The 20,637-nt window shown below is 42.8% G+C and overlaps 1 protein-coding gene across 1 annotated transcript; it reads left to right on the forward strand.

Moving 5' to 3' along the window:
• The first annotated feature begins 1,376 nt into the window (after nucleotides 1-1,376).
• hkdc1 (hexokinase domain containing 1) lies at nucleotides 1,377-20,546 on the forward strand. The gene is made up of 18 exons (XM_088635369.1): nucleotides 1,377-1,730; nucleotides 5,289-5,451; nucleotides 7,037-7,185; nucleotides 7,281-7,400; nucleotides 8,134-8,229; nucleotides 8,674-8,773; nucleotides 9,212-9,395; nucleotides 9,878-10,033; nucleotides 10,971-11,204; nucleotides 11,837-12,141; nucleotides 13,117-13,265; nucleotides 13,352-13,471; nucleotides 14,195-14,290; nucleotides 14,708-14,807; nucleotides 15,435-15,618; nucleotides 16,454-16,609; nucleotides 17,278-17,511; nucleotides 17,987-20,546. The coding sequence occupies exons 1-18, from the start codon at nucleotides 1,668-1,670 to the stop codon at nucleotides 18,123-18,125; spliced, it is 2,748 nt and encodes a 915-aa protein (XP_088491495.1). The 5' UTR covers nucleotides 1,377-1,667; the 3' UTR covers nucleotides 18,126-20,546.
• The last annotated feature ends 91 nt before the right edge of the window (nucleotides 20,547-20,637 follow it).

The raw sequence follows: 20,637 nt of genomic DNA on the forward strand, positions 1-20,637 counted from the left end.
GGTTAGGATGGCTAATGTAGCTCAGGTGGGTAGCTGCATCAGCATGCGTAGGCTGCAAAGGATGGCTAATGATGGCTAAATGCAATTGCTGATTGCAAGTGCACATGTTGAGTAGACCTTCATTTTCATCACACAGTTTTTAGGTTTCATGCTTGCAACGTAAAAACAAAATTAATGTGAAATAAAGCTTCGTCATATGTTCCATGCGTTTCACTCTCCTGATATTCTATTATAAATCCCAAAAAAGACTGAATGATTTTTCTGGTTTCTGTGACTTACAGATCATATGCTACAGCCAGCCTTACAATTTTGGCTGTGACGTTCTCTACAGTCTGAACAAAGGGATGGGTTTTTCAACACAAGGTGTAACTGCCAGGCAGCTTCAGCTTAGCTACAGTTTAGCTCCAAAGTCACAGTTCTCAACAGTATCTCTCATGCTCCCAAGGCTCGTCTGTTTAACTCTGCTGAAGAAAAACAGCTTCACAAACCTCCTCTCACTCAACGGAAAAAAACCCAAGGCCATATTGAACAGTGGGCCAAGCCAAACCTTTGGATGTCCATGATGTTTTGGAAAAGAGATTTGTGGAACCTGCTTGAAAACCAGTATTTATTAAAATATACGGAGATGTCCTCTTTAAGGGGCTAAAAGAGCAATGCCAAGCTCATGCAACATGTTGTCAATGTTTTGTAGAATGAATGGAGAGATTCTGGGTGCAGTGAAAACCTCCCAGTCTCTTCCCACCAGCTCCCTGATGACCAGAGTGCTGTTCTTGCATCACTCCCACTGATATGATTGGAACCTGCTGATTAAACATTGCTACAATGCAAGGAGCGGGAAACTCTGGTTTTCTGATTTCAGGCAGATTTTTGTGATGCTAAAAAGAAGACTGCAAAGGATTGTGGCCAGCATAACTCCGAAGGCATGTTATGGCTATAATTGCTTAGTTCCGTCTTTCTGCTAACTGCATCAAGAAGGGATAAGCTGTACTGGAATTGCACATTAATATTGATACTGCTTGAGTGCATGGGTCCATTCCTGTCTTTAACATACAGTATGGATGTTTTCAGCTACCAGCTTCAAATACTGTCCTTATTATCTTAAAGCCTTGAATGGCAGAATTAGGTTATGGTAAAATACAGAAAAGTGAAAATACTATGGTGCCATGGAACTTTATGATTGTCAGTGCTTAGGCTGTTTTGGTTTAGGTTAGACTGGATTTGTGTTCTGAGACTCCACATGTCTGCATTGTGTGCTTCTACCATTATCTTCAGACCCCCTCCCTAAGGCAGGGGGACCTCTGCAGGAGTTGGTCTTTGTGAAGCAGGCACAGCCAGAAGGGCAGTCCTTTTGCCTTGGAAGGAAGCCAGTGGATTGCTAGGAGAAATGCAAGAGTGGAGCAGTCAGTGAGAGGCTGAGCTATTAATTATTGAACCAGAGGGTGGGCTCTAGCTTAGACTGGAGACTGGGCTCCCTGAAATAAACATTTTTCAAGGCATGAAGACTTCATCTGGGCACAGGAGGAGTGATCTTCCCAAAGAGGAAAATTGGTCCTAATTTAAAAAAAAACAAAGGTGACCATAGTAAACACGGGAATAGCACATGAAATAGCGGGAATTTAGGAGCACTGCTGGGAAGACGTACTTGAGGAAATTGTCCAGGACTCAAGATGTTCGCTGTGCATTTGCTCTCATTTTATTTTTCAAAACTGAAGGAAGACCAAATCGCAAAGGTGAGTTTTTACATTTTCTTTGACATCTCGCTGAGCTTGCTTTCAGTGACCCACTGCTAGTTTGATTGAGATTGTCTCTCAGTTTCAGATCATTGTGCAGGTGGAGCCTATACAGCTTTATAACACAGAAACTGTTCATTTACTGAGTCTTGTGAGAATTAAATGCATGTTAATGTAATTGATATTCTGTAGTTAAGGAAGAATAGATGGCACTATTATCAAAACCCAAGGATGGCAGAATTTCCCAGGAAACAGTTGTTGATGTATGAGCAGGACCCAGAAGTATCTGTGGGTGGCAGAATGATAGATGTGGAGACCAAAGCAACTAAACACTAAAACATACAGGGACTGCAGGCATATGAACTCATACAATCCAAACCCTGTCTGAAGCCAAGCTGTTTGATCTGATTTATAATGGTTTTAGATGGAGTAATTTGCTCTATTCATAATGGATTTTTTGTGCTTCATCATGAATAATTTTAGCTTTGAAGTAGTTTTCCCAAAATATTTATTGCCATGTGTAAATGTACAGAAAATCTTTCACGTCCATCAAAAAACGTGGAATATTTACCCTGATAAATTATAGAAGAAAAGAACACCTGACTAATTTTAATTTTAAACACAAAACATCTTATAGCCAGAATATGATTGCATGATCTCCAGATATTTGAGGATTTTCTTTATCGATTTACTATTTGTAAATAGTGGAGAGTTGAAAATTTAGCAATAGATTAACTTAAATACAAAATAGAAAAAACATAACATAGTTCCCACTTGAAAAACTGTCAGAAAAAGTGCTTCATGATCATCAAATGTCAGATTTAATATGGAATTGTACTTAGTCTTAATATGAGGCATTTTATCTTCTGCAAACAAAATTCAGGAAGTCCTGAAAGGAGTATCTTTGAAGTTTACTCTATTAAATTATTAATTAGGATTTTTAGAAATTTTTTATCTTTACTCTATACATAAACATAAAAAAACAAGGAAAATACGGCAATTGGAAGATGTATTTATACAGTACAGTTATATAATAGAAAAAGGATCAACTGAAACCATTCAAATAAAGGATTACAGGAAATCAGTTCCTTAAAGCATTTAAAATCAGAGGAACAAAGTATCAGTGTGTCTGTGGGTTATCAGGATCACCTCTTTCTCTTCAAGATTGAATCAGTGACATTGCCCAGCTACAGAACCTTGAACTGCCACAGCTGTTACTATTATCTCCTTTGAAACTGTGGGGAATGATTAACTGTGTAATTTTATTAAAGTAGTGGTTAATGAGTCGCCTGTGCACCTTGCACTTCTGAGCCCAGTGCTGTGCCACCATAAGATTGCATGTTATTCGTGTCTTTAAATCAGGGCTGTCGAATGGGAAAAGACACGGGCTCACCAACACACAGAAGATACTGTTGCTCCCAAGGACCAGGGTTGGGCTCCACTGCTTTGAATTATGCATGTCTGGAAGTGTAGAACCGTAGCAGGAATAAAGCTGCTATTATTTTAAAATGTGCACCTTGGAAGTAACAACAGTGACTTATTTCACTTCCACCCAGTATAAGACTACAGCCCACTGAGTTCCCAGGCCAGTTGTGAAAATTCACATTTTTCTGTTCTAGCTGTGAAAAAAGGTTCTCGAGCAGCTCTCGGTGGCCTCTGTGCTCACGCGCTGGCAGTGAAGCAGTGAAGCTGGTGGCACTGCCACAGCCAGCACTCTTCACAGCTCAGTCTAACGTACGTGACTCTTCAAAGCACACCTCCATCTCCTGTTGTTTGACTGCGTCACCTCCTGGGTCTGCAGTAGGACACACTTCCTTTAAAAAAAAAAGAATATAGTTTATTTTCACACAAATTCAGTTCTTCAGGTATCTCTATGCTGGTGATGTACATTGACTTAATTGTTACCAGACTACGTTTCACCTAATCATCTGCACACTTGATTAGTAGTATTCCAAGAAATGGATTTTGTTGAATATCCGTAATAGGATCCCTAGAACTACTTCCTTAAGTTAATTTTAGGGTATATTTTTATGAACGCTTCAATATCTATTCACTGTAATACAATTGAATGTTAGCTAGGATTCGAGATTAATTAACTGAAATAAATTAATGAACCAATTCAAGTTGGTTTTGCCTGACTTGTGAATTTTAGTACTGTGGGTGCTTGCTGGGCTTTATATGAAATTACATAGGTTGAAATAAGTTGCCAGTTACTGCTGAATGTACAGTAATTGTCACTCTAATATGTAAATCCAATTTTACCTTAAAATCAGATGGCTTAGGCTTTTTGTGTGCACACACAGGCCCAGATAACTACTAGAGAAAGCAGAGTTCAGTATGTAACAGCTCATCGGATTCTGCTGTGCACAAAAGGAATTTGAGGTCAAATCCAGCAAAGGAGTCTTAATTCCTCTAAAGCCTAATTTCAAAAGAAAGCCATAGTTCACATTCTTGTCTTGTAATTCTCCTTCGAGTTGAATTTAAGCCTCATGGAAGACTGTAAAGCTGCTTTTGGGGTGAGGAACTAGTGCATGAAATCATAGCAAATGGATTAACTACATTTTCCTATTTTTTCTTTGATACAAAACCCTTCATAGTAACACCCTAGTTAACAGTTATTTGAAGACTCGGCAAGGTACCGAAACAAACTAACATTGTAACTGGATCTTTAGAGCATCATGGTGGTGGTTCACATTGCTGCCTTGCAGCAGTGGGGCCCTGAGTTCAATTTCAGACCTGGAGTGCTGCCTATGTCGAGTTTGTACCTCCTGTTGTGGTAGATGATTCATTTAAACGAATAAGATACTTGCAACAAAGCTATCACGATAATAATTCCTTACACTTATACAGTGCTTCTCTGGACACTCCACTCAGTGCTTTACAGGTAATGGGGACTCCCCTCCACCACCACCAATGTGCAGCCCCACCTGGATGATGTGACGGCAGCTATAGTGCACCAGAGGGCTCGCCACACACCAGCTATCAGTGGGGAGGAGAACAGAGTGATGAAGCCAATTCATAGATGGGAATTATTAGGAGGCCAATGTGAAATTTGGCAAGGACGCCGGGGTAACACCCCTACACTTTTCAAGAAATGCCCTGGGACTTAAAGACCACAGAGAGTCAAGACCTCGGTTTTAAATCTCATCCAAAAGACGGCACCTTTTTCAAAGCATAGTATCCCCATCACTATACTGGGGCATTAGGACCCACACAGAATGCAGGGTGAGCGCCCCCTGCTGGCCCCACTAACACCTCTTCCAGCAGCAACCTTAGTTTTTCCTAGGAGGTCTCCCATACAGGTTCTGTCGAGGCTCACGTCTGCTGAGTTTCAGTGGGTTGTCAGTTGTGAGTTGCAGAGTGATACAGTATAGCTGCTGGCTATAGATATGTAGAATAGCCTCCTTCTGTGGCATTGTGGTTATGGAATCTGACTTCCTGCGTATTAATTCCTGCTGAAGTTGTCAATCACGTCTGTCGCTCGTCAAGATACCGGTTGCTCAGTCTCAGTTGCTCCAGTGGTTGCACCCTGACGCCCTGCCGCTTCGGCCCCCGCAGGTCGACCGGTTTCTGTACGCCATGCGCCTGTCGGACGACCAGCTCCTCGACATCGCCGCGCGTTTCCGGGCGGAGATGGAGAAGGGGCTGTCGAGCGAAAGCTGCGCCACGGCGGCGGTCAAGATGCTGCCCACGCACGTCCGCTCGACCCCTGACGGATCAGGTGAGAGGCGAGAGCTTTCGGGCGCCCACCCCTTTCTCCAGAAAACAATCGCGGACAGGGCAGGCGGTTCAGTTTGCTGGACTAGGAACTGCCGTGTATGGACGTGTGTGGAGGAGTTTTTGATGAATTTTGAATCATGAAATGGTTGATCAGCATGGTGTCAGGCATTGAAAGGGTCCACTTCACCCTTGATTTCTCCTTAAACATCAGACATTGTACTTATGCGGCGATTTAGATGTGAAATTAAACGTGTGCTTTGCCTTGTTCTCAGTTAAACAGACTTCAAGTATAAAGAAAATGGTCATATGAATTTATGTGAGTTAATGAGAATTAAGCTGTTCTTGGTAATTAGCACTGCATGCATAACTCTTGAACAAATATGTGTTGGAAACAAGTTGATTAACTCTCAACAGCCCTTGAGACTATTGGCCTCTTTTTCGAATCAACCGGCAGGATCACAGGCGTGAAGAATACGGGATTGATTTGTATACATAAATGAGAAGGTCAGCTCTGATATATGTATATATGTAGTATTTTTGTGCTTGAAAAGTGGAATATTATTGAATTAGCACAGAAAACAATCTTCAACGATAAACTGCAGCCTAGCAAGAACTAGCAGTTACTGTATCTGGTCTCTTCCCAACATTGTGTTGATTTTTAAGAAAATACTGTACTGTACAAGTAGAAGATGATAAATGATGCAATCATAAAGCCATTAATGAATAAGAAAAAACTATTTGATCAATGTAGTGTTAATGTAGTGGTTTTTTATGTAGTTAATGTAGAGACATTGTCATTTTGTTTTGATTATAACAAAGCAATGACAATAATATTTGGGTACATTTTTATGAGCAGTTTATGGGTGTAAACTCTATCACAGCAAAACTCAGACTCCCCTGTACACTTTATAGCACTCTATAAGAGAGCTCTGATATCATGAAAAACTTTCATTTCTGACAGTTAAGAAAATGCGCCATTTCGTTGGATAGTATTGTTGTGAGAAATTCTTAATCGGGGAGCAGGACACAGTCTCGTGCAGATTCAGTTTTCTTGACCTCACGCACTGGGTCTACCCCGAGGAACAGACCCTGAAAGGGGATTCCAACTCTTCTATACAGTATGGGCTCAGAAAGAAGTTTTGTTGCACAGTTTTATGGTCTGTTATGGATATTTGTACTGTCCTTTGATACAGAATGTAGCCTAGGTAGAACTGCTTTGTCCTGCTCTAAGTCCTGTCCTTTGATGTGCAGCAGAAATTGATCTGCTTTATCCTGTTTATGGTACTGTATGTTTATGGCTGTTGGTCCTGTCATCGCAGGAACTGCTAAAGCCAATCAGCTACTGTATATTGCATCTTAGCATAGCCGTTGGTGAAGGTTAAATTAACAGCTCCCAGCAGCACCTTCCACAATGTGGTTAAGTAGTAATATTGCAATGCTGGATATGTGCAATATTAACATGTCCCACTTCAGTGTCGAAACCCTGGGATCCTTGAGGACTGGTTGCCTCTGGGTGACTTCTTCAATACATGAATAGTTGGTGTGTTCTGAGGCCGCCTGTCAGGCAAAGTCCAATTGTGTTTCAGAGAAGGGTGAGTTCCTGGCGCTGGACGTGGGAGGTTCGAAGTTCAAGGTGCTGCAGGTGAAGGTGTCTGATGCCGGGAAGAGGACTGTGGAGATGGACAGCATCACCTACCCCACTCCAGAGGAGATCCGCAGTGGCAAGGGCACAGATGTAAGCAGCAGAACCCTTCAGCACAACACATTGGCACCAGTGTCCCACTAACCCCCTCGAATCACTGCGAAACCTGTAACCTGCCTCTTCTGCAGCTCTTTGACCATGTTGCTGAGAGCTTGAAGGACTTCATGCAGAGGAAACACATCAATCAGAGGAAACAGCCGCTGGGGATCACATTCTCCTTCCCCTGCAGACAGTCGAAACTGGATGAGGTAACTGGAGTGGGTGAAACACGCTGGGGCTGTTTTGAAGATGCTGGGCAGTCATATCTGGGATTTGTCTTGCTGAACATGGTGGCTGGCTGGTGTTGGTTTTCTTAGCTTCACTCTTTGGCAGTCTAGTAACTGGTAACTTTGGCAGTCAGGACAGCCTTGGGTGTAATTTTCTTTAACTGTCCACTGTAATACAGTACATACAGTCTAAGATGGAGGTTTCAAACTCCAGGAAAGTAAAAGTGGACTTTGACAGAAATCACTGAGAATTAAAACACCTTCTTTGCCTTTCGATAGTTGCTGTACCCAAAGGTTGAGTTAGTAGTTTTGTTATAATGCTTATAAACTGCATGTATTGAAGTCAGAATCATCCAATTTGGAAAGAAGTATTGCAAAGGCCCAAGAGATTATTGGCATGATCTGTCTTCACCTCTTACACATGAGTGGGACTTCTTGACATTTAAAGGTATTTAGAATGACATGTTACAGGCTTAATAATCGATGGGTGTGTATAACATTTCACAGCACTGTCACTTTGTTCAGTGGCTTCTCAAAACCTTCAACGAACCTCTCATAAGAAAATATAGATATTTAAAAAAAAAAAAGATAAATGCATTGACCTGCTGTAGAGAAATGAACAAAAATGTTTATGTGCATTAATAAACAAGATTTATCCTTGAAGAATCCTTTTCTTAAGATGGAATGGAATTTGCTCTGCCTTCCTGTCTTGTAGGGAGTCCTGCTGTCATGGTCGAAGAACTTCAAAGCCAGGGGGGTTCGAGGCACAGATGTGGTGGAGTTACTACGGGAGGCGATTGACAGACTTGGGGTAATCTTGGAGCTCTCCAGAGAACCTGACATCTGTTAGTTCATATTACCTTACCAGTGGTATGCATTACCGGTTTTTGTTAGTCAGGCTCAGTACTGGTTTGTCACCGAGACATTTGCTTGTGACACGGCTGAAAACATTCCTTCCATTTCCATTTTCCAAAGCAGTTGCCTGTCGGCAGCACTTTCCCATTATTTAATAGTTTTATTAATCAGACGGGCCAATAAGATTAACACGTTTTTCACCTTCTGTGGGTCAGGGATGTAAAATACCTAAATCCTCATGTGGGTCAGGAAAGAAAACAACACACAGGGACCCTTGTCTGCACACCGGTCCATGTATAGTCTTTGTAACTTAAAAGGGACAGAGTTGGTAGACTTCACTGCCCTCTAGTGCCCAGGAATACTTTGTCCTTTCTTGCACTTTCAAGTGTCTCCTTTTCAGGGAGTAGATGTGGATGTCTTGGCCCTAGTTAACGACACTGTGGGAACCATGATGACCTGTGGATACGATGACCAAAACTGTGAAGTCGGAGTCATTGTGGGTGAGCTTACACTGAAGCTGTAGTCTCCAGTATTATTTATTGTGTTTGTTACATTGTGTTAGTGTGTGATGTTGGGTCAACAACTGAGACGAGTCCCTCCTGCCAATATTGCAGTTGCTGGGATAACATTTAGTTGAAGACCAGGAGATTGTTATTTAGTTTTCTATTCTGTTTTTTTTTTTTGGTGCTCTAGATATTTTTTACTCACGGAATACTCTAGAGAAAGGACTTTCCCCCACTTTGTTTCACATTTGAAATTCACTTTCCATTTTTTCAGAAATTACTTTTCATTATTTTTTCAATGGAATCAAAACCAAGCATTATTATGTATTGTTGTTAGTAGAGTACAGACGATAGTGTATCTGCCCAGCTGTGTGAGCCAGACTCTTGCGTCACAGCCTTATGCCTTACGCCATGCTGGGCTCTGATCGCCCGCAGGCACTGGCACCAATGCGTGCTACATGGAGGAGATGAGGCACATTGACCTGGTGGAAGGGGACGAGGGCCGGATGTGCATCAACACGGAATGGGGAGCTTTTGGGGATGACGGCTCACTTGATGACTTCATCACGGATTTCGACAGAGAGATTGATGCAGCGTCCATCAACCCCGGGCAGCAACTGTAAGCATCCCATCGCTGCTCATGCTGTCAGAGTAGCTACTGTGTAACACCACAGACACAAGGTCTGCTGACACTTGAACACAATACAAGTAGCTGATAACAGTTTCTGTAGAGGCATTAATGTTCACATCCAGTGGAATGTGCGTCCTGAAAGATAAATGTATTTCCATACAAGAATGCAAATGCATACACTGATATGTTTTCCTAAATGAAAAAAACAACAACAAAATGTTCTATACGGACAAGACAAGTACTGTGTCCAAGCTTTAATGATTTTGTAGTGCATAAAGAGAGTAAGGCACGTGCCAAAAAACAATAGCATCAAATTGTTTTATTTGAAGAGGGCCACAATCCCATTGTGGCAAAATAGACAAGATTTGCCTCATTGCTTGAAGAAAAAGATCATTTGGAAGGTGCCAACACCTGTCCAAATCAGAATCTCTGATCTGTTTCTAATCCCACTCTTTGTACTGCGTCCCAAGGTTCGAGAAAATGATCAGTGGCTTGTACATGGGCGAGCTGGTGAGACTCATCCTCCTGAAGATGACTAAGAAAGGCTTGCTATTCAACGGCCAGGCATCCGATGCTCTGCGAACCAAAGGCAAATTCGAGACCAAATACGTCTGTGCCATTGAGAAGTAAGACTTCTGTTGCGAGGCTCTGCAGTACCATTCCAGGGTGTTCATGATCAGATCAGGTTTTGTGGGAGGATGACAAGGAGTATCATCAGCAACCGTTCGCATTCAAGATATGGATATAGTGATGAACGTTTCTGTTAAGATGTGAATGAATGTCCTGCAACTTCAAATTGTGTGCTGAAAACATTATGGACAAGTAAATGGAAATAATTTAGTTAATATTAATTGAACATCATATAGACTACTGGATTTGTATAACTGATATGCAAGCAGTTATTTGAACCACTGCATGATATATATTATTAATTGTACACATCCTCTGATCCATGCATTGTCAGCAAACCCTTACTGTTTGGAACTATCCCCAGGAGTCCATTTCTGAAAAATACAGAGTGCAAGGTAGGGCAACATCATGGACAATATACCAATCCATCAGGGACACACAAGTACACAGAGATACTCATTAACCCAGCCTGCATGTCTTTGGGAGGTGGGGAGAAACCAGAGCACCTGGAGAAAACCTACTGTATGTGAACCTGGAGTTCAAGTCCAGAATCGAACCCAGGATCCATGATCTTTGAGAACGCTCTGCTGCCTGCCACATCGCAGTTCTGCCCTTTTACTTATAAAATATTTCATAGTGTCTGGCCTTTCAAAAATAGCTTTTCCTACACTGTAATTTATAGTGATGTCTTAGAGACAGAAGTTGTTTTACAACTGACAGCGAGGTTGTACAGCTGTGTAAAATGTGTCAATATGATTGGCTGTGTGAAACCTCACAGAAATCCATCGGCCTCCGATGGCATCAAACTGTGCCCTGTACTTTGCACTGCCTGCTCTAAGAGATTTTGTGACATCTGGAGTGATTTCCTTTTCTGTGTGTTTCACTAGGAGATGCCCAGTCAGGCTGTGGATAACAGTGATTTTCATGTTTCAGGTACAAGGAGGGTTTGAGCAACACAAAAGAGATCCTTACCTCTCTGGGCCTGGATCCCTCAGAGCAAGACTGCATCGCTGTCCAGCACGTCTGCACCATTGTCTCCTTCAGGTCCGCCAACCTCTGCGCTGCGGCCCTGGCGGCCATACTCACGCGCATTCGGGAGAACAAGCGGCTCAAGGTCCTGAGGACCACCGTGGGAGTGGACGGAACCGTCTACCGGACCCACCCCCAGTAGGTGACTCTGTAATGGGGCAAATTCTGCAGCTCTGGGGGGAGGGGCGGTGGCAAATGTCAACGATGCTTTTTTCGAACGTCTGTGCAAAGTACCATCTTTTATTATCTGGGAGCCAATAGATGTTTTAAGTTCAAAGAAACGTTTCAAAGATTCTCTTTCAAGCACTTCAAACAGGGCACAGTTAAAGTACAATAGAAAGGTGATAAAGGAAGTCCTCTTTGACTAGGCCACCCGTGGATTATCACATGACCACAAGCTATGGCATTAACTATGTCGAACCTCCGGTTGAAATGAACTGTTCTGTGGGCACTGTGGGACACAAAGGGTGAAAAATGAAGGATGGCACCAGCCAAACACATTTCAGAAGAAAGTATTATGTGATTTTCTACCTGAGCAAGGTTGGAGAGTCTGGTTGATTGGAAATTCAAAACTGGAGATTGTAAAAAAAAAAAGGAAAAGTAATAGCAAATTCAGTTCAGTTGAGTTCCATCAAGCTCGAAGTGCTTTGAATCTTCACTTCTGAAAGTCCAAGCAGCCCTTCATCTTGGCTGTTTATCTCACTGCTTGTACCTGTTAGCGTCCTAGCGCCCAGCGCGCGGTAACTGAGCCCAATGTGCCCGTGCTTTAGATACGCCAAGCGGCTGCACAAGGTGGCACGCCGGCTGGTGCCCGACTGCCACGTGCGCTTCCTGCTCTCGGAGTGCGGCAGCGGCAAGGGCGCCGCCATGGTGACGGCGGTAGCGCAAAGACTGGTGTCCCAGCACCGGCAGATCGCGGAGACCCTGGCCCCCCTCAGGCTGTCCCGCCAGCAGCTGCGGGACGTCAGGGACAAGATGAGGGTGGAGCTGGAGCGCGGCCTGAGGAGGGACACGCACCACACCGCCTCGGTCAAGATGCTGCCCACGTACGTGTACAGGACGCCCAATGGGACAGGTATGAAGTCCTCCTCCCACCACAGTGAACAGTACTTTCATCTGTGAAGTGGGTCTGATTTTTGTCTTTAACGCTGATTTGAAGATTTGCGTCATAAAATGTTTTCCTTCATCAATTAATGTAACCATAATTCAAGTGTAGCCAGCAGTCATATCACCCTGCAACGCACAATTGGCAGCCCACTGAAGCTCAGCAGGTGTGAGCCTGGTCAGTACCTGGATGGAAGACTTAGGTTGCTGCTGGAAGAGGTGTTAGTGGGGCCAGCAGGGGGCGCTCACCCTGCAGTCTGTGTGGGTCCTAATAGCCCAGTATAGTGATGGAGACACTATACTGTAAAAGGCACCATCTTTCAGATGAGACATAAAACCGAAGTCCTGACTGTCTGTGGTCATTCAAAATCCCAGGGCATTTTTTGAAAAGAGTAGGGGTGTTACCCCAGTGTCCTGGCTAAAATTCCCATTGACCCTTACCAATCATGACCTCCTAATAATCCCCATCTTTGAATTGGCTTTATCACACTGTTCTCCTCCCCACTGATAGCTGGTGTGTGGTGATTGTTCTGGCGCAGTATGGCTGCTGTCACATCATCCAGGTGGAGATGCACATTGGTGTAGGGGAGTCCCCATTACCTGTAAAGCACTTTGATTGGAGTGTCCAGAAAGCACTATAGCACTATAGTGTAAGCAATTATTAATGATCATAATTCATCAGTGAGTTAAGGTTACATTCCTTGGCTTTGCTCTCTTTCAAAGATTGAAAGACATTAATTAATTGGCTTTGTTCTCTTTATCTCTTTCAAAGATGTCAACCTTTTGCTTTAACGATGTCAGGGATACTGTGGCCTTCCGGGTGGCAAATTACAAAATCCGCATAAGCGCAGCACTCCCAGTCTTTATTTATGGTTCAGTGTTAGTGCAAGTCATTTTACAGAACTGTTCCTCATTTTTCTCAATCTTTAAATATGTTTGATGCCAGAAAGGGGGAAGTTTCTCGCACTGGACCTTGGAGGGACCAATTTCCGGGTACTTGTGGTCAAAATCCGCAGTGGGTTGCGTAGATCAGTCCGAATGTACAACAAGATCTATGCCATCCCTTTGGAAATTATGCAAGGAACTGGAGAAGAGGTAAGACACATTCATTTCTCCTGTGTGCCACGAGCTGCGTTCCACAGCTCTGACATCTGTACAACTGCCACCTGTCTCTCTTACAGCTCTTTGATCACATTGTACAATGTATTTCGGATTTCCTTGACTACATGGGGATGAAAAACAGTCGGCTACCTTTGGGATTTACCTTCTCTTTTCCCTGCAGACAGGCTGGAATTGACAAGGTATAAGATGCTCTTTCATTGTGCTTTTCAAATGTGTGTTGTGTGTTAGGAAATGAGTTTCAATTGCTGATGGTCGGCCCTTTATTTTTAGATAATATGAAAATCCAGTTTCAAAGTTGAATTTAATATTCTTGTCAAATTACTAGAAAGGGACAGATTGTTTGCCTTTTAAAAACAGAAGCATAGGAAAGGGGAATCCAGTCCCGGTCCTGGAAGGCTGGTGTGTCTGTGGGTTTATATTCCACTCATACTTAATACTTAATACTATATACTATATACTATATACTATATACTATATACTATTTACTATTTACTATATACTATATACCAGCTGGTTCATTGGTTTAACTGGACCAGTTTAACAGCAGCTTCCAGCTCTTGACATATAGCTACTTTAAAGAAACCTAAAACCAGCAGAAACACCCACCAGGACTCATGGTATAACATCTTCAACAGGTTTCATCAATGGATGGCACGGTCGTCTGTAACTTAAATGTACCCAAGGACATATATGTGTCATTAGACAATATAGTTTCATCATTCATTTCTTTTTCCGTGTACATGTCAATTAATTCTATTCCTATTTGAAATGTAGTTACTGTGTATTTCAGATATTTCAGATACCCCATTCACCTAAAATTATACAGATGGTCAAGTGTAAGAAGGTGTTGTTTTATTCCTTTGACAAATAAAAAGTCTGAATTATGCGTCCTCTTTACACAGGGAACACTTGTCAGCTGGACTAAAGGGTTCAAAGCCACATACTGTGAAGGAAATGATGTAGTAGACATGTTAAGAGAAGCCGTTAAAAGAAGAAATGTAAGTTTGTTATGTACAGTGTGTATTACTTAATGCACAATGTATTTAAATGTTTGTTCAAATGTTTAAATGTTAAATGTTCAAGAGCAACATGGTAATCTAATCTTTCAGCTAATTAGGATGTACAAAATGTGCAGACTCTACGTTGGCCATTAAAAAAGATCACTCGGACCACAGGTTGACCATGTAATGCGAATTCTGCTGACCGGACCTAGGGGCGAGTCAGGTCATTCGCCCTGTAGCAGAGCTGTAGCAGAGCTCAGCCAGCTGGGTGCTGTCCTGGGCCCACAGTGTGGTCAGTTGGAGGCACATCCTATCGATGCTAACTCGCTTTGAAGTCCTCCCAGTGGAACGTGGCTCTGATGAATGCAAGAGGAGCAGTTTTTCAGTGTCTAACCAAAACTTCTCTGTCCCCAGGAATTCGATTTGGACATCGTCGCAGTTGTGAACGACACTGTGGGAACGATGATGACGTGTGCTTACGAAGATCCAAATTGTGAAATCGGACTCATTGCAGGTATGGGGATCTAAAGCTGCAGAATATGGTTTGGGTTACAGATAGTGAGGATGTTTCAACCGAGCCAGGGATTGTGAGTGTACAGTATGTCCAGCCAGGGATTGTGAGTGTACAGTATGTACGTAACATGGCCAAATCCATCAGTTATGTCTCAACTCAGAATGCCCGATTTCCTGCTCCAAGCGTTCTGCAAAACCAGTCTCTGTCACTAGAGTTTCGGCACGATGCAGAATTTGTTGCCCTGTCTGTTCTACATTGGAGTGTACTCAGCAGCTCTCTGCTGCAGCAATACTGCTCTCACCTCACTTATCCAACATCTGCTTAAGTCAGAGTGTCCTCTGTGCTTCTCACCAGTTTCACATATCATACAATTAAGTCTGCTGATTTACTGCTACTATTTTGACACATTTTTGCATTCAGGCATGTAATGAAAGTAGCAGTCACCAATATAATTCACTAGATGAGATAGCTATCTGGCTGTACAAGACCGTAGAGATACCATATTCCCGAAGAAGAATTAATATCGGCCTCAGTCTTTCTGTGGATGGTGATTCCAGCCTCTGAACAAGACTGAGATCGTGAAGATCGCAAAGATGAAAGTTGTAACTCGCCCCTGTCCCGCTTCAGGGACGGGGAGCAACGTGTGTTACATGGAGGAAATGAAGAACATCGAGATGGTGGACGGAGATGAGGGCCGGATGTGTGTGAATACTGAATGGGGCGGATTTGGAGAAAATGGCTGCATCGAAGACATAAGAACAAAGTTTGACAGAGAAGTGGATGAAGGGTCTCTGAATGTAGGCAAGCAAATGTAAGGAACCTCTTAGTCATTATTTTAGAACTGTTTGTAAAGGACAAATAATACGGTATAGTGCCTTACGTGTTTCTGAACCCCCAAACCGAACCAACTGTGGTAGAGTTACTCGGAGTGATGGCAGTGAAAGGTCTTGCCTGTGAAGTGGTTTCAGATGGTTTTGAAAGACCCAAGCAATTGTAGACCAAGGCCAATAGAAAAAGACAGCATTTTGACAAAGCCTGAAGGTGTTGACTTCAGAAGTATCATATTTTTCTATATAGACTTGCTCATTACATTCTTTTACATTCTGTAAAAGACAACGGGTGGCCTTGATTCATTAAGAAAACAGTAACAATTCTGTCGGTTTAAGACTTTTTAATGAACAGGTACAGTTTATTCATCTACATGGTATTCAGGAGAGATGCCTCCCCAGGCTGAAAGCAGAATACATCATATTCCCTCAGTGGCCACAAGAAGGCGCTATAGTTTCAGGAAGAGCTTCTGAAAACAGCTCTAAACTGAGGCTGTTTTTGAAGTTGACAACCAGAACAGATTTAAAAAAAAAAGATTTAGTATTTGCACCTGATGAATGCATCTTTACTATAGAAACTGTCCATCCCAACAACCACCAAACGTGTACCGATCTGAGGTCTCTTATACACCTACACAGTGTGCTGAACACTGGTTCCTATATTCTGCTGATCATGTGAGCCCATCCTACGAGGAAGCACCACAAGCCTGTCTGTTAAAAGAAACGAGACCGCCTACCCCCAGCTCTGCCGATCTCTTAACAGCTCGCTGGTGTTTGGCGCTGAGACATCTCGGCGTGACGCGTGCTGTGCGCTTGCAGGTTTGAGAAGATGACCAGTGGCATGTACCTGGGGGAGGTCGTGCGGCAGATCCTCATCGACCTGACGAGGCGAGGCCTGCTGTTCCGAGGCCGCATCACCGAGCGCCTCAAGACCAGGGGGATATTTGAGACCAAGTTCCTCTCTCAGATTGAGAGGTACAGTAGGACGCCTGCCGCTCCATGTCTGCTCACCAATCTGTTTCTGTGTGCTTGTTTTTTGCTGTTTCTGTTACAGGTTTTTGGTTTAAAATCTAGCTGGATGGATGAATTTCAGGGCGTATTTTCTGAGGTTTTTTTTAACAAAATGATCAAAAAAAATCTTTTTTACCCTCAGGAATTTTACACTGGTTACATGTAGGCCCTCCAGACGTTGGTGTGTGGGATGAACCATTAACACAGGAAGGGTCTCAAAGCCCAAGTAAAATGTGGTACATTTGATCTTCTTAGAGAAAATGTTTTAACAAACGTCATACGGGACTAATAAGGACTTGTTTGTTAAATTGAATCCATTGAAGATAAAGACTGAAAATTAGAATGCCAAGACTACAGGACCTACAAGTTTAGTGATAAAAATACAGTTCTACTTAGACACATTTTCCCTATAAATGGAAAAAAACTCTTCATGTTCTAAGCAGTTTTTCCTGTGAGCTTCTTTGTAATCACGTGAGGTGTTTGTATAGTAAAAATATAATATTAAACTTGATTTTTTGCCTTTAAAGATGGTTTCTCAAAGAGAAAGCTGGTAGCTTGGAAATGTTTGTCAGGGCAAGTGGGAGACGAGTGTTTGGAGCAGCTCTCTAGTATTGATTCTGTCTGTCTCCTAGTGACCGCCTGGCCCTCCTCCAGGTCCGAGCCATCCTGCAGCAGCTGGGCCTGGACAGCACGTGCGACGACAGTATCATTGTGAAGGAGGTGTGCGGCGCGGTGTCTCGCCGAGCGGCGCAGATCTGCGGGGCCGGGATGGCCGCTGTCGTGGACAAGATCCGTGAGAACCGGGGGCTGGACAAGCTGGACATCACCGTGGGGGTTGACGGGACTCTCTACAAGCTGCATCCACAGTCAGTATCGGACAGAGGGTGTCATTGCCTGTACCCGTTAGCAAGGTTTTGTCCGTGCGTTGAATGCTAGAAAGATTGGAGCCGTGTGTGGAAGAGGTCTAATCTTGTGTGTGTTCTAGTGTTAGAGCCAGATTAACACCAGAGCAACACTTCTCTGATCATATCTGGGGAAAGGCCACCTGTCATTGCTCTGGTTATAACAATTTCCTCCGTGTGTGTCGGACATGAGCTGTACCATGTGTGTACCTGTGCATGGCAGCCAGGAACTGGTGTGGCGTGTGAATTCACTTGGGGAAACATTATAAGAAGCAGGTTTCATAATGAGCAGCAACCATTAAGGAAGCTTTTGGAAATTTGACTGAAGATTATCACTGTCTTGGACATGGAAGGTGAAACAGGTGTGTGGGTGGGTGTGATATCTGCTCAGACAGCCCCAGAAACAGCACCTCCTGCAGCCTCTGTCCTCTGTCCCCAGCTTCTCCACCAGCCTGAGGGAGACGGTGCAGGAGCTCGCGCCGCGGTGCAGCGTCACCTTCGTCCTCTCCGAAGACGGGAGTGGGAAGGGTGCCGCCCTCATCACGGCGGTGGCTCGGGGTCTCCACACACAGGCGTAGCGCTTGGCGGGACTCGCACGGTCCTCATGGTTCTCCGCAGCCTGAGATTTCGCCAACAGGGCCGCAAACCTGCAGCCTTTCAAAGACAGCGGAGGAGTTCATGAATGATCACGCAGCAAAGCTACCGAATGAGGGTTTTCGCATTAGGAAACAGTATGCCGTACTGAGGGCTGGTAAATGGGATTCAGACATGCTGCCGATAATGCCCAGAAATAGGAAAGGGGATCTTCCTGTGATTTGTGAATCAACCTACAAGCATAACACTCCAATTCTCCAGAATCCGCAGAACGATGTTTTGTAAAATTCAAAAAACGTCCTGTGGAAGTCCGCTCCTTCATTATGAGAAAGTCTTGTTTTCTAGTAAAGGCTGCCACAACCCAGAGCTCAAACCAGAAACACAGGGCATGAGGCGAGAACAGGAGCTCTTGACCACTCTCGCCAGCCATTGGGACGCCAGTCGGATGCAGGGCCTCGGAGAAATAGACCATTTAGAATAACCAACCAGATCTAGCCAGCATGTCCCTGGAGATGGGAGGAAACTGGGGTGCCTGTAGAAAACCCAGGCAAACTGAGGGAGAACTTGCAAACTCCCGACAGAAGATTCCCCATTGGATTTAATCCCAGGACTCCAGAACTCTCAGAAGGCAGCATTAATGACCCTGTGTGTCACCCCACAGTGAGAATGAGTTGGAAAATATATTCAGATTGATGATGGCATAATAATCTTCTAAAGCTTTATTTTTGGATTATGCACAACACAGATGATTAAGAAAAAGAATAAGGTAATGTAATTACATAGACAGTAGTGCTCCAATTTTAGATGTGGGTATGGTTCATACTGTACTTGTGTCCAGTAACATTGCCTTGCATAGAGTTGCAGGTTTATAGCTGTTAACTCAATTTACATATTCTGCTACCTAAGTAATTCCTTGGATAATGAGACAAGAACTGGCTCAAAAATTAGACAATCTGTATGATAAGAATATGTATAGTTTAGTCTGTATGGTAAGATTTTACTGAAATGTAAATATGTTGTAAAGGAAAAAATCTTTTACATATTTTATCACTAATCAAATTACAAAATTAATAAAAACTTGGGAACAAAAGCATTTAATAAAATAGCTAAAAATATGCTGTTTTATTAAAACCATTTTCTGTTTACATTCTATTGGCCTGTGATTTTTAAAGCAAACCTTACACATCTAATGCCAACAGAGCAATTCAAAAAGGGAAGCTCATGCACACAAGAAAACAAGGAAGAGCAAACAAAATGGGGTTATATATTTTAAATTTACAGTTTACTGCAGAGTAACAGTTATGTTAAATGCTATTAATATATTGGATTAAAATCTATGTTAGACTTGGACCTTGCAACACATGAAATGAAATAACCATTTATCTGGCACAACGTTTAACAAAGTTTAACAAAGCTGAATGGAAAGGTATTGAATTATATCTCCTAAATCTGCTTGCCAGCTTTACAATCTGCCAGGTGGATGGGCCCGGGGAAAAGTTGCTCACAATAATCCCTCTCCATCCAACTTTAATGCGGGGGTGACCGCTGCTCAGGCCCTGACAGTGGACATGGACACATACTTAGGTGTCTCTACAGGCAGAGACAAAGGCAAGACTGCTGGACAACTTAGTCCTTTTCTTTGTTTGTATAGTGCATGTCTTGGCTATAAATTTGGGGTAGAACACATGCTACATTATAAACTTGTGCTTATAAATTTAAATTACTGTATTTTTAATCTTTTTAGCATTAATTTGTGGTTGTGTAATGAGGTACAGGATATGCATTGCATTAAAAAATAGCAGGTTACATTCTTGATTTACCATTACTTTTTTGCCCGGAGTAGAGGAGATAATAGGAAGATTCTTTGATTTAAAAAAAAAAAATTGTAAAAAGAAAACAAGTTTATAAAGCAGAACAGATGCAATCTAAACAAATGTGTTAAAACTACAAGTTCTTTGCATAGTAAGAGTCACCCGGGCTAGATTAAAACTTTATCATACCATATAACCACCAATTCCAAATGCAGTACCTGCTGGTGGGCACTGTTGGCATTGGTAAACAGGGCACAGTGTGGAGTTAATCCAGGCCTCTGTCACGTTAAAGGCTCCATAACTCAACTAGTAACTGACTTAATGACCTTCATTTCAAATTCAAAATGCTGCTATGACCTCCAAAGTGCCTTGAGCTACCAGGATCAAAGGACTGGAAAATCTTTAAATGGCTCCAGTCTGCCTCCTGTGAAAGGTTCATTTATAATTTCCTAAATCCACAGCTGGGTGCTCTGTCAATGTGGTGTGATTTGGGACAGCTCACCAATGGTGAACAAAGAGTTGCTGACAAACGCAATTGTGCCTTGATTAGCATACCTTTAAAACAATAAAAAAAATCATGAGTTACAGATTGCACGATGTGTGAATTTCTGCTTCCAAATGCCACTCTCAAGAAATCTAGTTATTCCCAAAATATTTCAAAGTTCATTACTTTTTATAGTAAGAA

This window comes from Lepisosteus platostomus, chromosome 6 (genome assembly GCF_059453375.1).
Source record: "Lepisosteus platostomus isolate fLepPlt1 chromosome 6, fLepPlt1.hap1, whole genome shotgun sequence".
Taxonomy (NCBI): Eukaryota; Metazoa; Chordata; class Actinopteri; order Semionotiformes; family Lepisosteidae; genus Lepisosteus; species Lepisosteus platostomus.